General features: G+C 38.8%; 1 protein-coding gene across 1 annotated transcript; it reads left to right on the top strand.

Moving 5' to 3' along the window:
• Nucleotides 1-5642: 5642 nt before the first annotated feature.
• On the top strand, nt 5643-23187 carry FAM98A (family with sequence similarity 98 member A). The gene is made up of 8 exons (XM_032352985.1): nt 5643-5808; nt 9976-10124; nt 13276-13410; nt 16870-17054; nt 18066-18146; nt 18692-18808; nt 21111-21278; nt 21367-23187. Exons 1-8 carry the CDS (start codon nt 5756-5758, stop codon nt 21955-21957), a joined length of 1479 nt encoding a protein of 492 aa, XP_032208876.1. The 5' UTR covers nt 5643-5755; the 3' UTR covers nt 21958-23187.
• Nucleotides 23188-25214: the final 2027 nt, after the last annotated feature.

The raw sequence follows: 25214 nt of genomic DNA, 5'->3' as shown, positions 1-25214 counted from the left end.
GTGCCACTTTGGCATTTGGATTATTTTGAGCTGAAGGCAACTTAGACTCAACAGTTGCAGAAAGAAGTCTCAGAGCTTCCAGTAGCTGACTACAAACAGAAACTCTGAGAAACTAGGCCTGCCATTTATCCCCCTCTGGAGAGTTTTACAGCCGTCAAGAAAGTTGCCACCAAGTTGAGTCGCCACAAACAAACCTTTCTAAAATAACCCTTATCTTCCATTAGTTTTCCCCATATATTCAGCTTCCCACAATTTACCACCCCAGGAGCTCCAATCCCTCCTCTCTGTAGTCACTTTCAACAATTTATCACTCATTGTTAAAATGGTATACAAACCCTCCAGTCTATCTTTTGGGGGTTTTCACTTCTTTCCTGTGAAGCACCATGAACATTAAAAAAAGCAACATTAATAAAAATGTGTAGGACTTTTCTCCTATTAATCTGTCTTTGTCAGTTTTTTTTTTTTTAAGATTTTATTTATTTATTTGACAGACAGAGACCACAAGTAGACAGAGAGGCGGGCAGGGAGAGAGGAGGAAGCAGGCTCCCCGCTGAGCAGAGAGCCCGATGCAGGGCTCAATCCCAGGACCCTGGGATCATGACCTGAGCCGAAGGCAGAGGCTTTAACCCACTGAGCCACCCAGGCGCCCCTGTCTTTATCAGTTTAATTTATAGGCCTCATTCATTAACTGAGAGTACAGAGGAAAAAAAATTCCTTCCTCTACACTAGAATACGCAGAGAAGTAAGGAGAGGAGCCCTACGAGAGGTAGGGTAGGAGAAGTGATCAACAGGATGAAGACATAAATGAATAAAAAGAATTGGAAATCTCAAACTCACAGGAAGGCAAGTAAATTGCTGGGTATATATGTATATTATATATTGTGTGAGTGATAGGCTCCAAAAACCATACAGAAGTGGTAGATTCGTGCCAGATCTATAAGGGTCAGCCTTCTCATTGCCTTCATGAGCAATAGGAGTTTGGTGCTGCCAAGTTCTCTGAGTTATGTTTTCAAGAAAATCCAGCTATCTGCATTTTTAGATAATATCCTCAAACTTTTAAACAACTCAAAATTCTTTAAGATATTACTTATGCCAAACAAACAAAAAAATGACTCTTGGGCTGATTCAGATACTAGTTTATTACTTCTAGGCTAGAGTCTAAAAAACTCTTTACTGCACCTAAATTAGACCAGTGTCTGTCTGGTTCACCATATGCCTGATTTACATGTTGGCAGGACATGGCAACTAGGCTCAGTAAGTTAAGCATCTGACTTTGGCTCAGGTCCTGAGATCAAGCCCTGGTTTGATCAGCAAGGAATCTGCTTCTCCCTCTATCTCTGCCACTCTCTCCACCCATGCTCTCTCGTCGCTCTCTCAAATAAATAAATAATCTTTAAAAGTGGGGGGGGGCGCCTGGGTGGCTCAATGGGTTAAAGCTTCTGCCGTTGGCTCAGATCATGATCTCAGGGTGCCTCAGGCTCTCCACTCAGCAGGGAGCCTGCTTCCCCATCTCTCTCTCTCTGCCTGCCTCTCTGCCTACTTGGGATCTCTGTCAAATAAATAAATAAAATCTTTAAAAAAAATAAATAAAAATCTTTAAAAGAAAAAGATTCTTTACTTCTCCCTCTGCCCCTCCCCCTGGCATTTTCTCTCTCAATAAACAAACCAACCAACCTAATTAATTAATTTAAAATTTTTTTTAAAAAAGACCTGGTTATATCGTTTATATCATCAACACCTATACCTCTTCCTCAAACACAGACAACAAATTGTTCTCAATTTCCTAACAGTCTCTTAAAATTGCCCAACTATTTACTAACATTGTCAGAAATATACTAAGATTAACTATATACTAACTGAAAATATACTGATATAGCCAGGGGAATTATTTGAAAACAAGTATTCTTCACTAAAGTAAGAAGAGTATTTAAGGGGCACCTGGCTGGCGCAGTTGGTGTAGCATGTAACTCTTAATCTTGGGGTTGTTGAATTCAAGCCCCATGTTGGGTATGGAGCATACTTAAAAAAAATAAATATGGGGCGCCTGCGTGGCTCAGTGGATTAAGCTGCTTCCTTTGGTTTGGGTCATGATCTCAGGGTTCTGGGATAGAGTCCCGCATTGGGCTCTCAGCTCAGGAGGGAGCCTGGTTCCCTCTCCCTCTCTCTCTGCCTACCTCTCTGCCTACTTGTGATCTCTGTCTGTCAAATAAATAAATAAAATCTTTAAAAAATAATAATAAATAAATAAATAGAATATTTTAAAAATAAAGTAGGAGTACTTGAGACCCTATAAGATAAATTCTAAATGCAAATAGTTAGGGGAGAAGAGTACTGTGCTGCTGAGCAAGTTGAAAAGGACTTTATTTAGTGCATATATAAACTCTCATTTCATAAGCAACATGAACAAATCTATGGTCTTTATTTTTTCCTTGTTGGAAGGTTATTCGAAAGGAAATTTCATTAAAACTGGAAAATGCTGTTATTGTTCAAATTCTTTTGAGAAAGAAAAATAATTTATTTTAGGTGCCTATTTTTTGACTCCTAGATACTCTTAGAAGACCATTCTTTGACAAACGACAAATCTCATGTTCAAGTTTGTACCTACTTCATTGCCATAATACAAGTTACATTTTTATAGATTTTAGAAATAATTTTCTTAAGAAGGTGAGCTGCATAAATTTTTAAGTACTATATAATTCAAAACTTCCCTTATAATACTCTTCAAGATTATGACATAAAAAATTTTTCCTCTGAAAACTGAAATCAGTTTTCATTTCAATTTTCCCTTCTGTATTTTTTTTCACAAGTATGAAATACAATTTCTCTTTACACTTCTCAAGAAAATCTGGAAAGCCTTTTCAGAAAGGCTGGTCTTTAAGATCATTCTTCAAGATTTCTACTACCTAGGAAAGGCAGAATGATGAATCCCCCAAAGTTATCTGTGTCCTAATCCTCAGAATTTATTAATATGTTACTTTCGGCGGAAAAAGAGACTCTGTAGGAGTGGTTTAATTAAGGATCTTGAAGTGGGGAGATGATTCTGGAGTATCTGGGTTGGCCCAATGTAACCACAAGGGTCCTCATAAGTGAAAGATGGGGAGGAGAGTAAGAGAGAAGTTTTGACATCAAGGAAGCAGAGACTGGAGTGATGTGATTGTTGAAGAAGGAGAGGGGTCACAAGCCAAGTTATGAGGACAGCTCCTAGAAGCTAGGAAAGGGAAGAAAATAGTTTTTCCCCTAAAAACTCCAAAAGGAATGTAGCCTTGCTGACTTTAGGCCTGTGATCCCTTCCAGACATCTGACCTTCAGAACTGAAAGGTAATCAGTTTGTCTTGTTGTAAGCCACTAAGTTTGTGGTCACTTGTTATAGTAGCCACAGAAAACTAAAACAGACAGCAACCAGCCCTCCCCAGGGATAGATACTAGGAGGGGTTTTAACTAGTATTTTACATTCTTTTGGGGTAAGAGTCTAATCAAAGGTCACCAGGGTTAGTAAAAAGCCCTGTGCCTCCTTTCTCGTAAGACCCTCCACGAGTCATCATCCAGCCTCGGGTGGAACACCTTCTACACAGAAAACTCATCATCTCTCATAAATAACTGATGGACTTCAGATACCTTTAAATATTAGAAAATTCATTCCTGTACTAATCTGAGGCCAAAACTTGGGCTCCTTACTTGACTCCCAGATCATTGTTCTTTTCATTCAATTAAATTCAGCCTGAATGAGGTCTTTAGATAAGTTTACAATATAAAATATTTCAAAATAAAGTGCACACGATTCCTAGTAGATCCTACAGGAATGACAATATTTACTTTTTAAAGCATCGGTTTTATTGCGGCAAATATAAAAGTATTTTTAAAAACTATGTTGGCTACTCTCAATTTAAATTAAATAATTTAGGGGTGCCTGGGTGGCTCAGTGTGTTAAGCCTCTGCCTTTGGCTCAGGTCACGATCTCAGGGTCCTGGGATCCAGCCGGGCATCGGCTCTCTACTCAGCAGGGAGCCTGCTTCCTCCTCTCTCTATCTCTATGATCTCTGTCTGTCAAATAAATAAATAAAATCTTAAAAAGAAGAAATTAAAAAAAATAAATAATTTAATTGCATTAGAGAGAGAAGAGGAAATTTAGGGGGAATTTTCACTTGTTTACTCACAAACATTACATGTTACAACCTACATCAAGTGAGTCAAGAATGATACCCCTTTATTTTCCCAGTTGAATTTGCATTAAGCATTATTTTTGTTAGCATCTTCAACAATCCTAGAAGAACAAATAATAATTCCATTTGCATTATAATTAGTATATACATATACAGGCTTAAACAAATTCCACTAGCTACATCTTCCCATTTTATCATATCCTACATATAAATCCTTATTAAACCAGTTAAATCAAATCAGAAGGAGTAAGGATTCACATATAACTCAGTCTCAAAATCCAGTTCCTTAATAGCCTTATGATTTTTAACAGATTGTTAAGCTTCTGAGCCTTAGTGTCATTATCTGTAAAATGGGAGTAAAACCTACACAGGCTTATGGTTGCATGAAATAATATGGATCAAAGGGGTAATACCATGTCAATCCCAGGGTAGGTACATAATAAATATGAATTCCTTTCCCCACTGCAAATAATGCAAAATAAGGAAATAAAAAAGGAGTACTGTTAAGAATAGGAGCATTTAGCCATTAAGACAAAAATGTTTTGAGAATATAAAATAAAATTTACTGGCAGAGTGTGAGAATTCTCTAAATGCCTACACAATTCAACATTATGCCAACTCGTGGTTAAATGTAATTTTCCAAATGTGCCATCACTTTTGAAACAACTTTCCTCATTTATCAGTAATTTCTAAGTATGTACCCAATCAATAACGGACAAGGAATCATAAGCCATCGAGAGTTGAATGTCCCAGAGACAAACGTCAAAAACAAAAGTTTCCTCTCTTTAAATTGTGTGGATTTAAATGTATGTTACTCTATCGGATACGGTATGACGCCCCACCTACCCTCGACCACCTCTTTAAAATCGGGGACGCCTGGGAATAAGACGTCTGGAAAGGGCTTAAGAAATGAGGGAGAAAAAGCAACGGAATTCAACAACTTCTGAACCCATCCGTGGCCACGGAAAATTGCCGCCTCTCTAATCCCGAACTAAAGCTACTGCGGCCACAAACGGCATGGGATCCGCGGATTTCGGCGCTGGCCAGTCGGCGCCTGTCCTAAGAAATTAAACTGGACTTTTCCCTTTTTGCACGACCCAGAGCTCAGGCGAGACAGGCCAGCACGCGGCGGGGACCCACTCGGGTGACTCCCAGGTATCCGGAGACTCCGTTTTCACAGCCCACACCCACCACGTCTTGAGACCCCCTCTCCCCAAGCTCTTTCCGCGCCCGCCTCGCCCGAAGATTCGCACATGCGTACACCCAATTAAGAAAGGTTAGAGCGCTCCCCCTCGGTGTGGGTCCCCACGCCCATCTGCCACGCAGCCAGTCCTCCTGCCCTTCTTCGGGCCGCCGGCTTCGCTATTCAGTACTACGCATGTGTAAGACGGTACCGCCCGGCTACCCCTTAGCCGGCAGGGGTGGGGCGGCAGGCGGGACCGAGTTTCTTGCGCACGCTCGGGACATGCGCAGTGCAGCGGTTGAGGCGCCAGCTGTCGATTTGGAAGTTCCGGGGAAGCAGCGCATGCGCGAGTGTACGCGTTGCCGGCGAAGAGGGGACCCTGACGACTCGGAAATTTGAATACCACAGTAGCATGGAGTGTGACCTCATGGAGACTGACATCTTGGAGTCGTTGGAAGATCTAGGGTAAGACTGCCAGGGTACGGGTCTCCTAAACCTCACACTGCCGGCCCCCGGGAACACGTCCTCCGCCCCAGTCAGGGACACCTGCCTCTGCACGCCGCACCCGGTGGCTCCTGACTGACGCCTCCTTACGGCTCTGGGACCCCAATGCCACGTCCACTGTCAGCCCTGCCTGGTCGGGGCCCTCCTAAAGCGACGACCCTAGGCCTGCTGTGTGCTCCCTGCAGCCGAGTTAACCCGCAGCGTTTGTCAGTCATGCGTGTCATTGTCTGGGCTCTGGGTTCTTGCCACCCCCCTCCCTGAGCTGCTCGTCTTGCTCCCCATCTTCTTGCCCTACCCCCTCACTCTAGAGGTTGCTAAAGTTGATTCTCTTTTTTCCCTGGTTGTCCTCCAAACTTCCTGCTCCTCTCTTGAGCCCGTATTGCTACCCCACCCCATTTCTCTCCAAAAAATCTCCTTTGCCCAGTCATCTCTGCATGCACTCGGGCTTCTCTGAGCCACATGTCTGCCTCTGTTCCGCTAGCCAGCTCTCTTAGGCATCTCACCTGTCACCACCTTCATGGGAACCATTCACTGGCTGTTTCCCTTAACAGTGACACAGTACTTCGTCGAGCCACCATTAGCCCTTACTCTATGAGGCATCTTCAGCCACCAAGTCCCTACATGTTTGTTGTGCATTTCGTCCATTCTGACAATTACCCAACCATATTGCGGTACCTAGAAGCTGGAAATAGGGCTTTTTACCTCACTGGGTCCCTGAGATTAGTGTTCTCTTTAAAACTTGAGAATTTAGGGGCGCCTGGTTGGCTCAGTCCTTAAGCGTCTGCCTTTGGCTCGGGGGTCGTGATCCCAGGGTCCTGGGATGGAGCCCTGCATGGGCTCCCTGCTCAGCAGGAGGCCTCCTTTCCTTCTCTCACTCACCCTGCTTGTGTTCCTGTTCTCTCTCTCCCTCTTTGTCAAATAAATAAAACCTTTAAAAAAAAAAACAAAACCAAAAATGAGAATTTAGAAACTTTTGGTCTAAGTGTGTTTCCAGAAACAAATTGTGTGATTAAATATTTGTCTACAGGTAAATGGTGCCCAAAATACAGAGATAGATAGATAGATTTAGCTAGCTATATTTATAAGGTAACAAGTCCTTCATCAAAACCTTCCGCAAAAGTTTTTCCATGACATGGAAACCTTTGGGGGAACCTTTCTTTAGGCAGGGACACCATCAGGTTCTCAGCGTCTGCCGATTAAGTCATTTGCTGTCCTGATGGAAGTTTTTGGAAAAAGAAGTGGTAGTGCTTAAATCTTTTTTCTTTTCTTTTTCTTTTTTAAAGATTTTATTTATTTGACAGAGAGAGAAATCACAAGTAGGCAGAGAGAGAGGAGGAAGTAGGCTCCTTGCTGAGCAGAGAGCCTGATGTGGGGCTTGACCCTGGGATCATGACCTGAGCCGAAGGCAGAGGCTTTAACCCACTGAGCCACCCAGGCGCCCCTAAATCTTTTTTCTTTAAGTGAATTACCATTGTTCTTTTCTTTGGAACTTGCTCTGAATTTTCATGAATATTCCAGACTTTAGGGGACTTAATTCTTTGATTAGAGCATAGGTAAAAGTCACATTTAGCAAAATGGTCTCTTTGGTGGACATCTCAGACTAAATTGCTGGCTCACATATAAATCCATTCAATAAACATTTTCTTGAGGAACACCTGCTCTGTGGCAGTGTTGGGCTGATCATATATGGGCACAAAGTGAGGTGGAAGAGAAGTTCACACTGAGAATATACTATGAGGAGCACTGAGGAAGGTCCTTTTACTTGGAAAGGAAATGAAGTCCTAAAAGCTTCTTAGAAGAAATGACACTTAGGTTTAGCATTGAAGGAGTAGTAAAATGAGAGAAGGGATCCTTATTTAAATGTAGTCGAACTGCCTGGGTAGATGTTACCTAACAATTGGTGATGGACGCTATTTCTTCCCATCTTCTACCTTTTTAACTATATTTTTTCTTTTCTGGAGTACTAAAGAAGTAACTTTTTTAGGGGTGCCTGGATGGCTCAGTGGGTTAAAGACTGCCTTCGGCTCAGGTCATGATCTCAGGGTCCTGGGATCCAGCCCTGCATGGGGGGGACCCTACTTCTCCCCACCCCCGCCTGCCTCTCTGCCTATTTGTGATCTTTCTCTCTGTCAAATAAACAAAATCTTTTTTTTGAGATTTTATTTATTAATTTGACAGAGAGATCACAAGTAGGCAGAGAGGCAGGCAGAGAGAGAGGAAGGGAAGCAGGACCCCCGCCAAGTAGAGAGCCCGATGTGGGTGGGACTCGATTCCAGGACCCTAAGATCATGACCTGAGCCGAAGGCAGAGGCTTTAGCCCACTGAGCTGCGCAGGCACCCCAATAAACAAAATCTTAAAAAAAAAAAAAACGTTTACTATAGTAATTGTAAATCAAGTAAATACTCAAGATGGGTTATAAGGTAAACCGTCAGATTTTCTCAAAACTTTGCTATAAATTTTAAGCCTAACCACTTAGTTTGGTGGTGCTCACTCATTAAAATTCAGGCTTAATTAATTGACATGTACTTTTAAAGGATTCACTGAGAAATACTAGAATTTTAAATGTCTATCTTTTGTCTTTAATGTGGCACACTGGAATTCAGTACCTACTTATAGAATAAACTAACATTATAAATATGTAACACAAGGAGAGATTTCTAGGCCTAGTGTCTTTATTACAGTGTCTAATTATATGTGGTTTGAATCTAGATGTCAGACTATATATAATCTCACTTTTTTTTTCCTTGAAGATTTTATTTATTGAACAGAGTGAGAGAGATGACAAGTAGGCAGAGAGGCAGGCAGAGAGAGGGGAGGAAGCAGGCTCCCTCCTGAACAGGAAGCCCAATGAGGGGCTCCATCCCAGGACCCTGAGACCATGACCTGAGCTGAAGGCAGAGGCTTAACCCACTGAGCCTCCCAGATGCCCCTATAATCTCATTTCTTATGTAAGATTTTTTCCCATTCCATTCAGTGTATAAATACATAGGTGCATTTTAAAAGAATCAAGTATTGTCATTTCTCTAACATCTCTATATTTTCAAACATCAAATCATCTTAAGTATATTTAATGTTTCACCTTCAATAACTTTTTATCAATATTTCACTTAAAAGTTAAAATAATCTTCTGGAAAATATCTATTTTTTAATTAGCCTGAAAATGACAGGATCTTTAGTTCTAGATGTATTCTAGGTGATTCATTATCACTATTGTCTTTTATGAATGTTTGGATATTTAATAATACTTCAGAATTATGCTTGAATCATTTTCAAAGGAATAGGATTCAGATGCACCAGTTCACCTAGATATCAACTTGCCAGCAATTACTAATCTTTTAAATTTCTTTTTTTAAAGATTTTATTTATTTATTTGACAGAGATCACAAGTAGGCAGAGAGGCAGGCAGAGAGAGAGAGGAGGAAGCAGGCTCCCTGCTGAGCAGAGAGCCCGATGCGGGACTCGATCCCAAGACCCTGAGATCATGACCTGAGCCGAAGGCAGCGGCTTAACCCACTGAGCCACCCAGGCGCCCTAATCTTTTAAATTAATCCAGACATTTCTCTGGTACTAGTATGTCTTAATAGCTTTAAATATGGTAAAAGGAAATAAATGATTAACTGGAAAGTTTTTTGCTTTTAAAAAAAGTAACAAAACAAAACTAGCCTAATTGATTTCTGGAAAAATTTCTAGAAAAGGTAACTTAAATTTTATTTCTGAAATCGTAAACTATAGTATAATCACTTGTTAATGTTACAGTATGTTACTTGTTACTGGGGTTTTAATATTCAATTCGGTTAAGAAAATCTTTGTATAGCAAGAGCTTTCAGTATAATGTACAGAAGTTGACATAATTTAGTAGTATATATGATTCTTAAATATTTATGTATATTTTGAAGGGTGGAAATGCAGTTGTGTAACTTATTTTTCTAATAGATTTTATTAGATTAAAATTTAAATTTTAGATTTAGTTTTCTATAAATTTTATTTACATTTTTAAGTTTGCAAAGTGGTTTTCGTAACTTGTGAAATGATTGTTTATTCATACAAATAATATGTACATAGTGTTTGTATAAAATATTAGGTGTGGTTTTTTTTATTCTTCTGAAGTATAATTTTTTACTCACCAGTTACAAGGGTCCATTGTTGGAAGATGGCGCTCTATCTCAGGCAGTCTCTGCTGGAGCCAGTTCCCCCGAGTTTACCAAACTCTGTGCTTGGCTGGTGTCTGAATTAAGAGTATTCTGTAAATTAGAGGAAAATGTGCAAGCAACTAACAGTAAGTAAACATTCAGTGTTAGATACAAAATATAAAGTAAAATTGGGGTATTGTCAGTTGAACATTGTAGTACTAAACCTGAAGTTTTAAGTTTTTGTGAATTAAAAAAAAAGATTTATGAAGAAACCCAAATACTTTCTTCCTCCATTATTTTCAGAGATAAAGTGATTTTGGAAGTTGAGAAAACAGATTATAGTTGGGCAAGTACTAAAACATTGTAGTGGTTGAAAAGACCACATTACTAAGATATAGAAATGGGAGACAAGTATAGCATATATGAACTTTCCATTCTTTGTGAAACATGGCTTATTAGTTAGATTTTTTTTTTTTAAGATTTTTATTTATTTATTTGACAGAGATCACAAGTGGGCAGAGAGGCAGGCACTGGGAGAGGGGGAAGTAGGCTCCATGCTGAGCAGAGAGCCCCCCGAGATCATGACCTGAACGGAAGGCAGAGGCTTTAACCCAATGAGCTACCCAGGCACCCTGGCTTGTTAGTTCTTAAATCAGTGGCTAGAACTGGAAATTGGGATGTTTTTCTTAGATTCCAAAGGTACATATAGCATGTAAAATAAATGCATTATAATCCTGTTATATATGGGGAGAAAGAACACTTTCTTAAGAAGTTGGGAATGTATTGTCAGGTCTGTCACAACCAGATGCAGCTCTGTCAGATTTATGAGATAAATCTCATAAGGCATTGAGAGCTGTTTTATATTTGCCAATTTTGTTATTGTATTAGCACTAGTTTGTTGACTCTGCAAAAGAGACAAAAGCTTGGAACCCAACACTTGACCATCTGGTTTCCTCCTACTGTAGGTAAACCTACAATAGGAGACAAAGAAAAATGCTCTCTTGTTAACTTCCCCTCATGGAGAACTATACACATAATCCCCGCCCCTCCCCGCACAGAATCCCATTTTTTTTTTTTTAATATTTACTTATTTGACAGAGAGAGAGAGAGATCACAAGTAGGCAGAGAGGCAGGCAGAGGGGGAGGGGGAAGCAGGCTCCCTTTCTGAGCAGAGAGCCTGATGCAGGGCTCGATCCCAGGACCCTGAGATCATGACTTGACCCGAAGGCAGAGGCTTAACCCTCTGAGCCACCCAGGTGCCCCCAGAATCCCATTTTGAAGAGCTCACTTTCTTGCATATTCAGGATATTTAATGTGCTCATGTTAGTTGCACCCAGTTCCGATTACTAAGGACACTGTCAGGTAACAGTAATGATGGCAGCAGCTTACATTTATTGAACAATATGTTGTAAGCAGTTTCCATTTGTTAAGTCATTTAAAACCTGAAGCAGGTTTTATTACTTTTTTTTTTAAAGAACTTACTTATTTATTTGACAGATAAGAGATCACAAGTCGGTAAAGAGGGAGGTAGAGAAAGAGAAGCAGGTAGCAGGTTTCCTGTTGAGCACATAGCCCAAAATGTGGGACTTGATCCCAGGACCCTGAGACCATGACTTGAGCTGAAGGCAGAGGCTTAACCCACTGAGCCACCCAGGTGCCCTGGTTTTATTACTCTTTTATATGTTGAAAAAGGAAGCACAGCTAGGTTAAACTGTCTGAGGTCACACAACTAGTACATGATACACACAACTCACTGCCTGAGGTCACACAACTAGTACGTGATACCGCCAGAATTCAACCCCAGCAGTCAAGTTTGGGAGCCAGTACTCTTTAACACTGCCTCTTGACCTAACATTTATGAGATTGTAGGGACTTGGGAAAACACCTTCAATAGATGACAACTATTTGTAACCTGGAACCCCTTTGTTCAAACAAAAACGTTGACGCCAGCATACAAAACAGGTAACGGTGTACCGGTTTAGTTGAAGTTAAGAGGTAGTGCTTCTTACACAACGCTCCTCATCCTCCACAGCTGTTTCTAAAGGAGTTCTGTGGAATTTGAGTTCACAGAACAGCTTGCAAAACATTGATAATACAGCTTTCCCATTTTACAGATGAGAAAATGCACCCACAGAACCTGGTTGGCTCAGTCAATTAAATGCCTTTGGCTCAGGTCATGATCCCAGGGTCCTGGGATCAAGTCCTGCATCAGGCTCCCTGCTCAGCAGGGAGTCTGCTGCTCCCTCTCTCCCTCTCCCTCCTGCTCACAGTTGCTCTCTCTACTGTGTGCTCTCTCTTGCAAATAAATAAAATCTTTAAAAAAAAAAAAAAAAAGAAAGAAAAGAAAATGAACCCAGGTCAAGTTAATTTTTGCCCTTGCGTGATAGAGAACCATCAGAAAGTAAGGGAGAAGGAGCATTGTTTCTTCTTGGTTCACAAAATGAACTCTCTACTTAACATGTTTGGGAATATAGAACTACAAGTCATGTTTGCTAACTTTAATCTCAGTGGGAATATTAGGCACAAATGAAACTGGAGATTAGTACAGTAATCTAACTTTGCAGCTCACAGGGGGAGGAAATCAGTGAGTATAACAGGACTTGGGGAAGGTCTTATCAAGGAGCCAATGGGCTTTAATGGGGAGGTGGGATTTGATAGGTGAAGGGAAAGTAGACGGTATATCAGCCACAGGGAATAACTTTAAATGAAGGCACAGAAGTAGAAATAACACTGTTCTTGGGACAGTGGGGAGACTGACCTGGCACAAATAGAATATGTATGGAGATAAAAGGTAACTAGTACATACATGTCATAGGTACTACTACAGCAATGGGCGTGGGAAGGTGAAGCATAGAAGTTCTGAAGAAATCTTTGAAGGCAAACAAATTATTAGATTAGATGGGGTAGAAATTAGGAAATAATTAAAGATTCTCAAATAAGGGACTTATGTAATGAAAACTTTTTTTAAAGATTTTATTTATTTATTTGACAGAGATCACAAGTAGGCAGAGAGAAAGGAGGAAGCAGGCTCACCACTGAGCAGAGAGCCCAATGTGGGGTGTGATCCCAGGACCCTGAGATCATGACCTGAGCTGAAGGCAGAGGTTTTAACCCACTGAGCCACCCAGGCGCCCCTGTAATGAAAACGTCTTAAGAAAGTTGGCAGTGGTGTGAGAAAGGATGAATTAGTAAAGTAACTTGTGCTAGGAAAATACTATTAGAACTCTCCATTTGTATATAACTTTTATGCTAATGGGAAAAAGTCATTTTTATTAAAGTTCTTTTAATTCTTAAAAGGCCCAAGTGAAGCTGAAGAATTCCAGCTTGAGGTGAGTGGGCTACTAGGGGAGATGAACTGTCCATATCTATCACTGACATCTGGGGATGTGACCAAGCGCCTTCTCGTTCAGAAGAACTGCCTCCTTTTGCTCAGTAAGTTCATGGCTACTAGAATGTAGCTATTATTTTTATATTCATGTTTTCTTTGACTAATAAACTGACTGTTACACTATTTCATTATGGATTTATTTCAGAATGCTTCTTAAAAAAAACTATTACATTTCTAACTTAGAGGCTAGTGGAGGGCCTCTGCAGTGGTAGCAGCATTGTTTCATAATTTCTACTCTTCTATCATTTAACTTTGCTGGTACTATTGTGCGTCACCTAATATGACGAAAGTTAGCGCCACGGGTTCAAGTGTGTGATCACTAAACCTTAGCATTCTAGACTGGAAACACATTTTAAAATAGACTAGGAAGGTAGTGTGGGAATGATGAAGATTTTTTAGTAAAATTAAAGTGTTTTATATTGTGGATATTTCTTTGTGGTTGGGTAATTGTTTGGAGGTTTTGGTTTTGTTTGTAAATATATCAAATTACAATGTAAAATTTTCTAGAATAGTATTCGAATTGTTCCTGTGCTTACTGATCATTCTGGGAAGTAAATTGTTATGAAAATTCTTTCCTTCCATGTTTTTTATATACTAACTACTATTTCTTTCTTCACCCTGAAAAACAGTAAGTAAACTCACAAATTTTATTGCCTTAAATGAACTCTCCAGCAACCACAACCAATAGTCTTAACTCAGAATTTTTATAGCAGTCTGAGACACATTCAGAATAAGCTTTGGTTAACTGAATATTATAGTTCTTATATGACAAACACAGTACAGAGGATTTTTAAAATACTGTCTTTCCAACTGTACTGGTTTCGGAAAAACGAGACAGCTCCCATTTTGAAGGTTCAGTTTTGGAAAAAAAAAAAAAAAAAAGAAAATGTATTCATTGCCATTATACCGAGGCACCGAGTTATTCCAGAGTCACTTCACATAATTTCCCCTTTGTTGAATGATTGTGGAGGACGGGAGGTGGATACATAGGTCAGATACTACTTTAAATACTGATATTGCTGCATATTGTTCTTACGCATGCATTCAGTATCCTTCAGATTGTGTGATTTCTGTCACTGGCTCAGCCACAGTGTACTCACTCATTCTTCCTTTGTAACACTGCTTACCGAAACCTAACATTTGGCACTCAGGATATGTTATCTTACATAGAAAGATAAGAACTTCATGGAAAACTTGCTAATGACCGTGAATAACTAATTCTTTCAAGGAGCTCAGAGTTTGGCCTTATTTAGTGTTCTGACTTACAAAAACCACTTTGAATATAAATCGTTATAAAATGCCTTTGACTCCTTCCTGTTAAATAAAAAGACTGCCCTGAATATTATTTTGGATTTGGGGTTACAACTTACAGACTTTAATAATTTATCGCCTCAGAAGCTCTTCAGTAATACACAACTATTTGCTTCTCAACTGAATGACTAAAACCAACTAAAGGTTATGCTGCTCTTGGAATTCATGGACACATACACTATTCACTCCTCCTTTTCTTTGCTTTTGGCTGTTTCCCTTTTAAAATGTTTCCCTCAGTTTGTATTCTCTGTCATGCTAGTATTTATGTGCTCATTCTCTTATTTTCTCTGTATAAATATTTCTCATCTTTCCAAGTTCAGTTGTTATCTTTTGGTGCTATAATTTCACTTATTTCTCCAGCACCCTTTACCTTACTGATTTGAATCTTTTAGTATATTTTTCCAAGGGGGAAAATAACCAATCTCATTGAATTGTCAGTAAAATAGATTAGTCTTTGAATGGGCGGCTAAAAAACTCTCTTGTGTCTGGTGAAGAAGTTTTGGCTATTTATTGCCTCTCTGGTTGTCAGATTATTTCCCTTAGGTTAAAAAAAAAAAAAAAAAGTCAGATAATCTGAGTTCCTAATAGATGAAGAATTCCTCATCGCGAATGCATATATTCTTTATTCCTAACTAGATTGTCAGTAGAGATCATCTGTTTTGTTTGCTTTATATTATATCTCCAGTGCCCTTCCTGGTACTTTGAACACATCAGTAACAGATAATGTTTTTTGATGGTAATTGTATTGTATTGGTGAACTAATTTCGTGGATGCCTGAGTTAATGTCCCAAATTTAGAGAATCAGTTTATTAAATCATATGATTTTTTAGAACAAGGGTTGGCAAACTTTTACTTTAAAGGTTGGGACAGTAAATATTTTCAGCTTTGTGAGCCATAGGGTGTTTGTCACAACTGCTTAACTTCCACTATTGTAGCATGTGCTAGTCATAGAGATTATGGAAATGAGTGTGGTAATGTTCCAGTAATATCTTACTTAGGAAAACAGTGGTTATTTTCATGACAGTGGTGTTTTACTTTTTTGATCTTTTAACTCCTACAGTTTGCTGTAACAGAACACACTAAGATTTTATCAAAGCCATTTAGAGTGACCTTTGCAGAAACTTAGCTGTATTTATTGTTCTAGCATTACATCTTAGGTGTAGGAAATGAGATACTCAAGCTGATCATTCTTTTGAACTTTTAATAGGACTTAAGAGCCCAGAAAATATTTTTTCCAAAGCTATCATTCTAATGTTATCAGAAGGTTCTCACTTTGTCACATAACCTGAAGTCCTGAGATCCCATCTTTCATAAAAGATCTTTCATAAAAATTTAAATGTCCTTTCATAAAAGTTTAAAAGTTAAAGGAATAAGATTGGATATTTATACCCTCAGTTACCTGAAGCAGATTGCAGCTGTCCATTATGCCTGGCTGAAATCAACACACAAGGGGATGATATTGATACCATTGATATTTTCTGTTAAGAAAAGATTAGAAAGTTTTGTTGATACTATTTTTCGGGAGTGGGGGGAGAGTGAGGAAGGTAGGAAGAAAGGGAATACCGAGAAGAGGGTTTTATAGATGAAAGAAAGTTTTCTTTAAACAGAGAGAGTGGCATTAAGCTACTGGAAGCCATGAGAAAGGAGCTTTTGGGGAGTTTCGTGTCTTCCCCCTTTTGTAAGTTAAGTTTGACCACTTGTAAATATTTTATGCCAGTTCTGAACAGACTGCCTAAGTATTGGAAGGTAAGAGAACAAGAGAGTTTTATCACTGGTGCATGTCAGTGGTGAGAAGTAAATAATAAAAGCCGGTTCCAACTGTTGCTGAAGTTGGCTACCTTCCACCTTTTGCAGATTTGTTAACAGATGCCAACCCCTGTTCTGGAGTTCCTAAATAGTGGGTTATAAGAATCCAGATTTTTAGATGTGATCTACCTTGATACTTTGGTTTCGAAGAAGAATCACTTATTTATAAATTACCCTTTAAACATATATGGATTAAATACCTGAATTACAGAACCAGTTTATATGTTATGTCATTTGCAGGTAAAAATGGTTTTCTTTTCTTGTTTTTATCCATTCTTGCAGCTTTAAAAGTTACGTATCATTAGGTCTATAGAGTTGTGACTCCAGACTTATGATTATTAACTGTAGCTGTATCTCATTTTGAAATCTTATTTTGTTTACTTCAGCATACCTCATCTCAGAACTAGAAGCTGCCAGAATGCTCTGTGTGAATACTCCTCCAAAAAAAGCTCAAGAAGGAGGCGGTAGTGAGGTCTTTCAAGAGTTGAAAGGCATATGTATTGCTCTAGGAATGTCCAAACCTCCAGCCAATATAACTATGTTCCAATTCTTCAGCGGGATTGAAAAAAAAGTAAGACCTTTAGTACCAGATTGTAGTGTATTAAAGGCATAGTCCTACATTTGTTTGAAATGAAGCAAGTTAATTTCTCTTAATGGGAACCTAATGTGCATATTATTCATTGTACTAAATGAGTTTTGGGTTTTAAATCCTCAATACCTTAAAGAGAAATTAGTATTTTACTATTTTTTTTAACTTGTTAGCATGTTTCTTTTTCAAACAGGAAAATTTACACTTTGATTTATAAGCTGAAATAAACTAGGTATAATGTAAAAAGAATGAAGACTTAAGTCCTTTTTAAAATCTTATCATTGAACTTTGACGCAGTTTTTAAGTTCTCGATCATTAAATGTTACCACCCTCCTTTCATTGACTGGACAGAAAGGGATGTAAATGTTGTTGGTTTTTAATCCAGTCATTTGAATCTTATGTTTCAATTGGCAAACTAGGTTTATTGACTACTAACATAATCTAGTATGTGAAAATAAGTCAGAATTATTTTTATGCCACACATTAATAGTTAAGAGGTTTTTTAAATATAATTGACTAGGACTAAGCAACTTTAATAATAAATTAATGACTGTAAGAATGATATTTATTATAGCAGAGTTACTCTCTGTATGCATATCTGCTGGACTCCAAGAATTGGTACATTTGCATTGTGGGGTAGATGGACACCATGATGCACAAATTTGGCTGAACTCTACAGGGGAGCAGCACTGTATCCATAGTCCATATTTCTCTGTGTGTTCATTCATCCATTCAACAAATACACATTGAGTGCCTACTGTTGTCAGGCACTGTTCTAGGTACAGTGAAGGAATCATGCTTCCTTAGGCACGTGAGGAGTGGGACAAGTGAGTGTCTTTATCGTGTGGGTCCTGTACATTTCAAAACATCCTCCACCTTTGCCTCTGTCAGGAATCTTCTTTTGATGGCAAGATATGATGGGAATTGGGAAGATGAGGAGGATATGTTGTACTTTTAGATTTGTTTATTCATTCATTTATGTGTTTGTGTCAGTTAAAGGAGACATTAGCAAAAGTTCCACCTAACCATGTGGGAAAGCCTTTATTGAAGAAGCCAATGGGACCAGCCCACTGGGTGAGTAGCAGTCATCTTGAGTATTCTTGGTGAAGAACCACTTACCTATCTCATGATGTTGACACAGTTTGTGCTGTTGAGGTTATGTTTTCCAATATGTAGCTTCCTAGGTGGACATTCTTAGACTCCATTTTGGTGAATCTGAAGATTTATTCAGAATAATTTTATTTGTGGAAGGTTAGAAATACTTACCTCATAATTTGTAAATATTTCACATAGCTGGTCCAAATAAATTGAAGTTCAGTATGTTTTTAATTGCCAAATGGGTTGCCTTCAAGCCAAAAACGTCATTGGGCTCAACTTCACACAGCAAATTATGGGAAGGCTAAATAAGAATTCATACTTAATCTTTATTATGTTTTGAGGCATTATTTAGCCTATTATTTAATGAATTTATAATAACTTTTAGTAGTATATTAAGTAATTTGTTTTGTGTTAAGTGCTGGGGAATCAGTTATGAATAAAAGAGACATGGTCTCTGCCTTTTTGGAACAGTGTGTCAGGCACATTTAAATTCTAACTGGTCTTTCAAATTTCCTTTTTAGGAAAAGATAGAAGCAATTAACCAAGCCATAGCCAATGAATATGAAGTTCGGAGAAAGCTGCTAATAAAACGTTTGGATGTCACTGTCCAGTCTTTTGGCTGGTCTGACAGAGCTAAGGTACATATTAAATATTTTATTTACTTACTTACTTACTTATTTATTTATATTTGAGAGAGAGTACACAAGCTGGAGGGAGGGGCAGAAGGAGAGGGTGAAGCCGACTCCCTCTGAACTGGGAGCCTGATGATTTACTGCTCCATCCCCGGTACCCTCAGTTCATGACTTGAACCAAAGGCTTCTGCTTAGCCCACTGAGCCACCCAGGCACCCCATAGTAAATATTTTAAAAGAGCAGAATATTTATAGACATGAGACTTAAACATTCATAGCACAGGTCAGGTACAGTGAAGACTAAAGAGAAATGCATAAGAGACACACAGGAAGTTTTCTTCAGTGAGTTGTTGCGTAGCAATTCTTTCAGCCTTCCAGGAATAATGAAAACATTATTTTTCAGCTTTTTAATATTTTTTAACAAAATGATATCTTTTAGACCCTACTGGGAGGACTTACTTGTAAGAGAAACAGAGAGTATTTAAAAATCACTAAAAGACTAAATATCACTAAAATAAATTTTTTTCCACTAAAACAATTTTTATATTACTCATTTATTATACTTAAAGCTAACAGTTTCATTTGCTAATTATAATTAGAAATACTGGATTTAGCAAGACCAGACATTACTAAATATTTATAGAGAATTGGAGAATCTAGTAAGACTTCAGTTTTACTTCAGACTAAATGAGATAATCCAGGTAAAGATCTTGGTCATTCAACGGGTATTTAGTAAGTATCTACTGTATGATCAGTGAGCAGAAAGTAATTGGTACAAATGAGTTCACATCCTTAGGACCCTGAAATGGAATTAATCCTTGAACTTATGGGGAGGTTGGTCCATTTGTGTATTATATGTTCCCATAATAGTGCATTCATGTTTGAAAACAGATTTTTTTTTTTTAGTTGACTCCAAAAAAAATTTTTATGTAGTTTTTTTGTTTTTTAAGATTTTATTTTTTTTAAGAGGGAGAGAGAGCTTGAGAGGGGAGGTCAGAGGGAGAACCAGACTCCCTGCAGAGCTGGGAGCCCCATGTGGGACTTGAACCCGGTACTCTGGAGACATGACCTGAGCCAAAGGCAGTCACCCAACCAACTGAGCCTGAGCCACCCAAGTGCCCTATGTAGTTCTCCTAAATATGTTATTTTCTTTTTTTTTTTTTTTTTTTAAGATTTTATTCATTTATTTGACAGAGAGAGATCACAAGTAGGCAGAGAGGCAGGCAGAGAGAGGAGGAAGCAGGCTCCCCGATGAGCAGAGAGCCCGATGCGGGACTCGATCCCAGGACCCTGAGATCATGACCTGAGCCGAAGGCAGCAGCTTAACCCACTGAGCCACCCAGGCGCCCTAAATATGTTATTTTCGCCTAAAATCTTTAAACTTTGGTACAGCCCTGTTTGGCTGCAAAATTGTTGGAGGGTATTTGTTGGAAAAGGGCGTCAAAGATCATTCTTAACTCCCCTCATTTTGCAACTAAAAAACAAACCAAAACAAAACAAAACAAAAAAACCAACTGGAGACCAGTAAATGGGAGGCTTTGTCTGAGATCTCACAGCTAGTCAGTAGCAAATTGTTCTCTCCTGGGGCCGTTGTGTAGGAAACAGCTGTCCTTTCCTGTGTTATCTTTGATAGAAATAATCATTCAAAAACAACAGACTGCACCTCTTAGCTAAAAAACTGTCTACTTGATAATGTGCAGAGAGTGAGGCAGTAATACTGTGGTTCTTAACAGCTGTGCCTTACGGTATTTCTTGACTAGGTAGGATCACCGGGGAGTGTAACTTTTATCCTCCCATCTTAAGCCTAATAACTATTATTATCAGACATTTTGGAAGTCTTTAGCTTATTTAATATCAGTGTTTCTGGGGCACCTGGGTGGCTCCATTGATGAAGCGTCTGCCTTCAGCTTGGGTCGTGATCCCGGGGTCCTGGGATTGAGCCCAACACTGGGCTCCCTGCTCAGTGGGGAGTCTGCTTCTCTCCCTCTGTCTCTCCCTCTGTAAGAATGCCCGCTCTCTTGGGCGCCTGGGTGGCTCAATTGGTTAAGCAACTGCCTTCAGTTCAGGTCATGATCCTGGAGTCCTGGCATCCAGTCCCACATCAGGCTGCCTGCTCAGCAGGGAGTCTGCTTCTCTCTCTGACGTCTCTCCTCTCATTCTCTCTCTCTCTCAAATAAAATCTTTAAAAAAGAAAAGAAAGAATGCCCTTTCTCTCTCTAGCTCTCATTCTCTCTTAAACTAAAAAAAAAAAAAATCAGTGTTGTCATTTTGAAAATTGACTTTTGTCTTTGAACACTTTGTTTCAACAGAGTCAGACAGAAAAATTAGCAAAGGTTTATCAGCCAAAACGTTCAGTTTTGTCTCCTAAAAGTACTATTTCTGTTGCCCACCTTTTGGCTGCAAGACAAGACTTGTCGAAGATTTTAAGGACAAGCAGTGGCTCTATAAGAGAAAAAACGGCCTGTGCCATCAATAAGGTGATTGAAGTACCTTTAATTTTCTTTCAGATACATTCATTTCTATTTATAAAATACAGTAGTTTAAAATAGCTTTCTTATCCCATAGGTGTTGATGGGCAGGGTGCCTGACAGAGGAGGTAGACCCAATGAAATTGAACCTCCACCTCCAGAGATGCCACCGTGGCAGAAAAGGCAAGATGGGCCCCAGCAGCAAGCAGGAGGCCGAGGAGGGAGAGGTGGTTATGAACATTCCTCATACGGAGGACGAGGAGGTCATGAACAAGGAGGAGGGAGAGGTGGACGTGGTGGCTACGACCATGGTAGCCGAGGGGGAGGAAGAGGAAATAAGCATCAAGGAGGCTGGACAGATGGAGGGAGTGGAGGAGGAGGTGGCTACCAAGATGGTGGTTATCGGGATTCAGGTTTCCAGCCAGGTGGCTATCATGGTGGTAGCCACAGTGGTAGCTATCAAGGCGGCGGTTATGGTGGCTTCCAAACATCAACATATACAGGAAGTGGATACCAGGGTGGTGGATATCAGCAGGACAATAGATACCAAGATGGTGGGCACCATAATGATCGAGGCAGTGGTCGTGGAGGGAGAGGGGGTCGCGGAGGCCGAGGTGGACGTGGAGGCCAGGGAGGAGGTTGGGGGGGGGAGGGGGAGCCAGAATTATCACCAGGGGGGACAATTTGAACAGCACTTCCAGCATGGAGGTTATCAGTATAATCATTCTGGATTTGGACAGGGAAGACATTATACTAGTTGAGGCTACAAAACCTTATACTTTTGCTAGAGCTCACGTAATAGAAACTTAGTTTCAGAATCCTGAGTCCAGCATCAATTTTGAATTAATGTGAGACCACAGGTGGCAGGCAGATTCCTACTTGGGATAAGTATTTGTAGGTCTTCATTCGGTTCAGTTGGGTTTGTTTGTGGGCTTGTTTTTTTTTTTTTTTTTTTTAAAGGACTTACATAATGAAGTTTGTTTGAGAAACACGTACAACATCTCCTTTATATAAAGAATTTTTTAAAAGGTAATTAAAATTGCCTTTAACTGACCAGTAGACTAATTCCACAGTCAGAACATGCATACTTTTTTGGTAAGAAATTACTTGAATAAGTAGTTTTCAAAAAGCGGTTTTTTGGAAATGAGGATTCTCCTAGATTTTTTTAGATTTTCAACTAGGAAACCTTCCTCATATTAACAGTCCATTTGTATGTGTTTTCCTGAAAGTATTCTAACACCTATTTTCCAAGCACAGTTCTGCCCTGATTGGCTTTTTATTCAGAGAGGTTATGCCACATTTGCTTCATGATAGACTCTTAAGTCAGTTCCTATTAAATGAGCTCTTCTGCAGATAGCACATTCATAGTAGCCTTATCCTTTTGATGGAATACTGTACCATATGCTCAATTCTGAAAACCTTGAACATGGCCAAAATCCGTAAAGATTATAAAAGCAAAAACTAAGTTGTGAACCTATAGTACATGTAGGCATTTATATAGTATAGCAATTCAGACTGACCTGCATCCATTCAAAACAAGTTCCTCCTTAAACTTTATTTTTACTTGAAATCTGTTAGAAGAAACAGCAAACTGAAATTTGTTTTATGCACGAGTTAATACCACTGGCTCAGCAAACACAAGTTAGTTTGCCTTGGGCAGGAGACTTTTTTTGTAATGGAAGAAATGCACTACCAAGTAAGAGGACAGATTTTTGCTTAGTGCAGGAGGCCCTTTATTATTGCTGCAGAAAACAAAAGCCTGGCTGAGTTGATGTTTTACATTCTCCTTTACTGAAGTCGACATGAAGCTTCTTGCTGGGTTTTTGTATACATAAACATTGTCAAGCTGTGAAAGAAAATGGCTGGAGGTGTGCTTTGTGTGAAAGGTGAGCAATAAAGTATCTGTATGTTCTCTCTCTGGTTTGAGTTTTATTTTAGCTACTCCTAAAAACTGAATTCATGTTTCAAGCTTGTTTCAAGCTTATGAGCCAAGGCATCTGTCCCCCCCCCCCCAAATTCTTGAGTGTTTCTTTAAAACAATTTGTAATGAAAAATAACCCTTACCCTACAACAGTAAATAAATTGAAAAATCCCTATTTCTAAATTTACCTTTTACGGTAACATTATAGCTACAAAACGTCACTACTCATTTCTGGCCACTGGGTGTAGCTGTTGTTACACAATGTATTAGGCAAAGCTAAATTAATGACCCTAATCTTTCAGCATGTTTTTGGTTTTGTTTCTCCCTTTTTCCTAAGAATGAGGGACATTTCTCTCTCTTTTTTTTTTTTTAAAGATTTTATTTATTTATTTGACAGAGAGAAATCACAAGTAGTTGGAGAGGCAGGCAGAGAGAGAGGAGGAAGCAGGCTCCCTGCTGAGCAGAGAGCCCCATGCGGAACTCGATCCCAGGACCCTGAGATCATGACCTGAGCCGAAGGCAGCGGCTTAACCCACTGAGCCACCCAGGCGCCCGAGGGACATTTCTCTTAAAAGGAAGTGAATTAAAAATATATTTGTAAAAACAGAAATAGTATTTCCTTTTCCTACTAATTTAGGCCTTTTAGAGTAAAGAATCAAGTCATGTCTTACATTAGAATAGCAATATTCTATTTGCTATTGAGATAAGCACATTCTTTTGGTACCTAAAAACCACTTTGAAAGCCTGCCTCGATCATTTTGTTAATTTTACTTGTATATTAGATTTTTTTGGCTAGCTTTCACCATTCTAAAATGTTCAAACGAAGAAAATTTAAAATACTTTTTCTTATCATTAAAGATTTTAAGGTCTGTCTTGAAAGTTGTATTAATCTCCATGCTGTTAAATATGTTTAGTATGTATAGGAGTTTCCTATTAGAGATAAAATTGTCAAGATTTCATATCTTAGAATGTATTCACATTTTCCTTAGCTTTTGCTTTAATCTGTTTTGTAACCAAACACTCCACAATATAGCTAATGAATATGTTTCATTCTTTTGACAAATATAATTGATTTATTTTCATGGTTAATAGATTGCTTTTCAAATTTGCACATACAAGCAAGCAAATTATACATTTCTCCATGATGGCTCAAATTTACATTTCATTTACTGTTTCAAACTAGAATCCCCCCCCATTATAATCCCAAAAGAGAACTGTCTCTTAGTTTCTCCTCTTTTGACACAAATTAAGTTCTCAGATAGGATTTCAAACCACTAGTTAGTTTGTTACTATATCAAAATAAAGTTCTTAACATTTTGTGTAGAACGTGTCTGTTGATTTTACACACATTCTTAATTTTAACTTGAAGTAAGGAAGAACTTACTGGGAATGTGGGAATTTCTTGGAGAAACAGGAAAACAAAAATTTTAGGAGGGAATTTTTGGTATATGAAATCTTAAAATGCTATTACTTGGACAGATTGAGAAAAACCGTGCCTGTTGGTAGTGCTTTGCTTCTTCCCTACACCAGGAACTAAAACAGGATGTCCGCATTCTCTATGAAAATTATCAGAGAGATGCCACTGTCATTTTCATTTCTTGCTCTGGATCCAAACTGAGCTAGTGTCCAACTATGCTGGACATAGAAGAATTAAATAAATTCTTGCTAAGGGAAAGCATTTGAAATCATTTCTATGTATACCTAACCTGTCTTCCCACTTGTATTCTTTTATTTTAGGTAGTGCCCTACCTCCCTTCCTGGTAGGTGAAATAGTGAATATGAAGTATTATTTACCTGTATTCTATCCTTTTGAAAATAGTTTTTGAATGTATGTATATCATTTAACTCTCTTAAGTACTTTGAATGGTATTTGATTAATTTTAATAGGGCCATTGGGTTTAATTAAAAAATATATCACAGGGTCACCTAATGTTGTGTATAAAATGTCTTTTTTTTTCCTGCTCTTTTTGTTCAGTGCTCCATTTCCACATTTGGATACATTAACATATGCCCACAGTTCAAAC

This window comes from Mustela erminea, chromosome 7 (assembly GCF_009829155.1).
Source record: "Mustela erminea isolate mMusErm1 chromosome 7, mMusErm1.Pri, whole genome shotgun sequence".
NCBI lineage: Eukaryota > Metazoa > Chordata > Mammalia > Carnivora > Mustelidae > Mustela > Mustela erminea.
The sequence above is the reverse complement of the archived record's forward strand: the minus strand, read 5'-3'. Positions and strand labels throughout refer to the sequence as shown.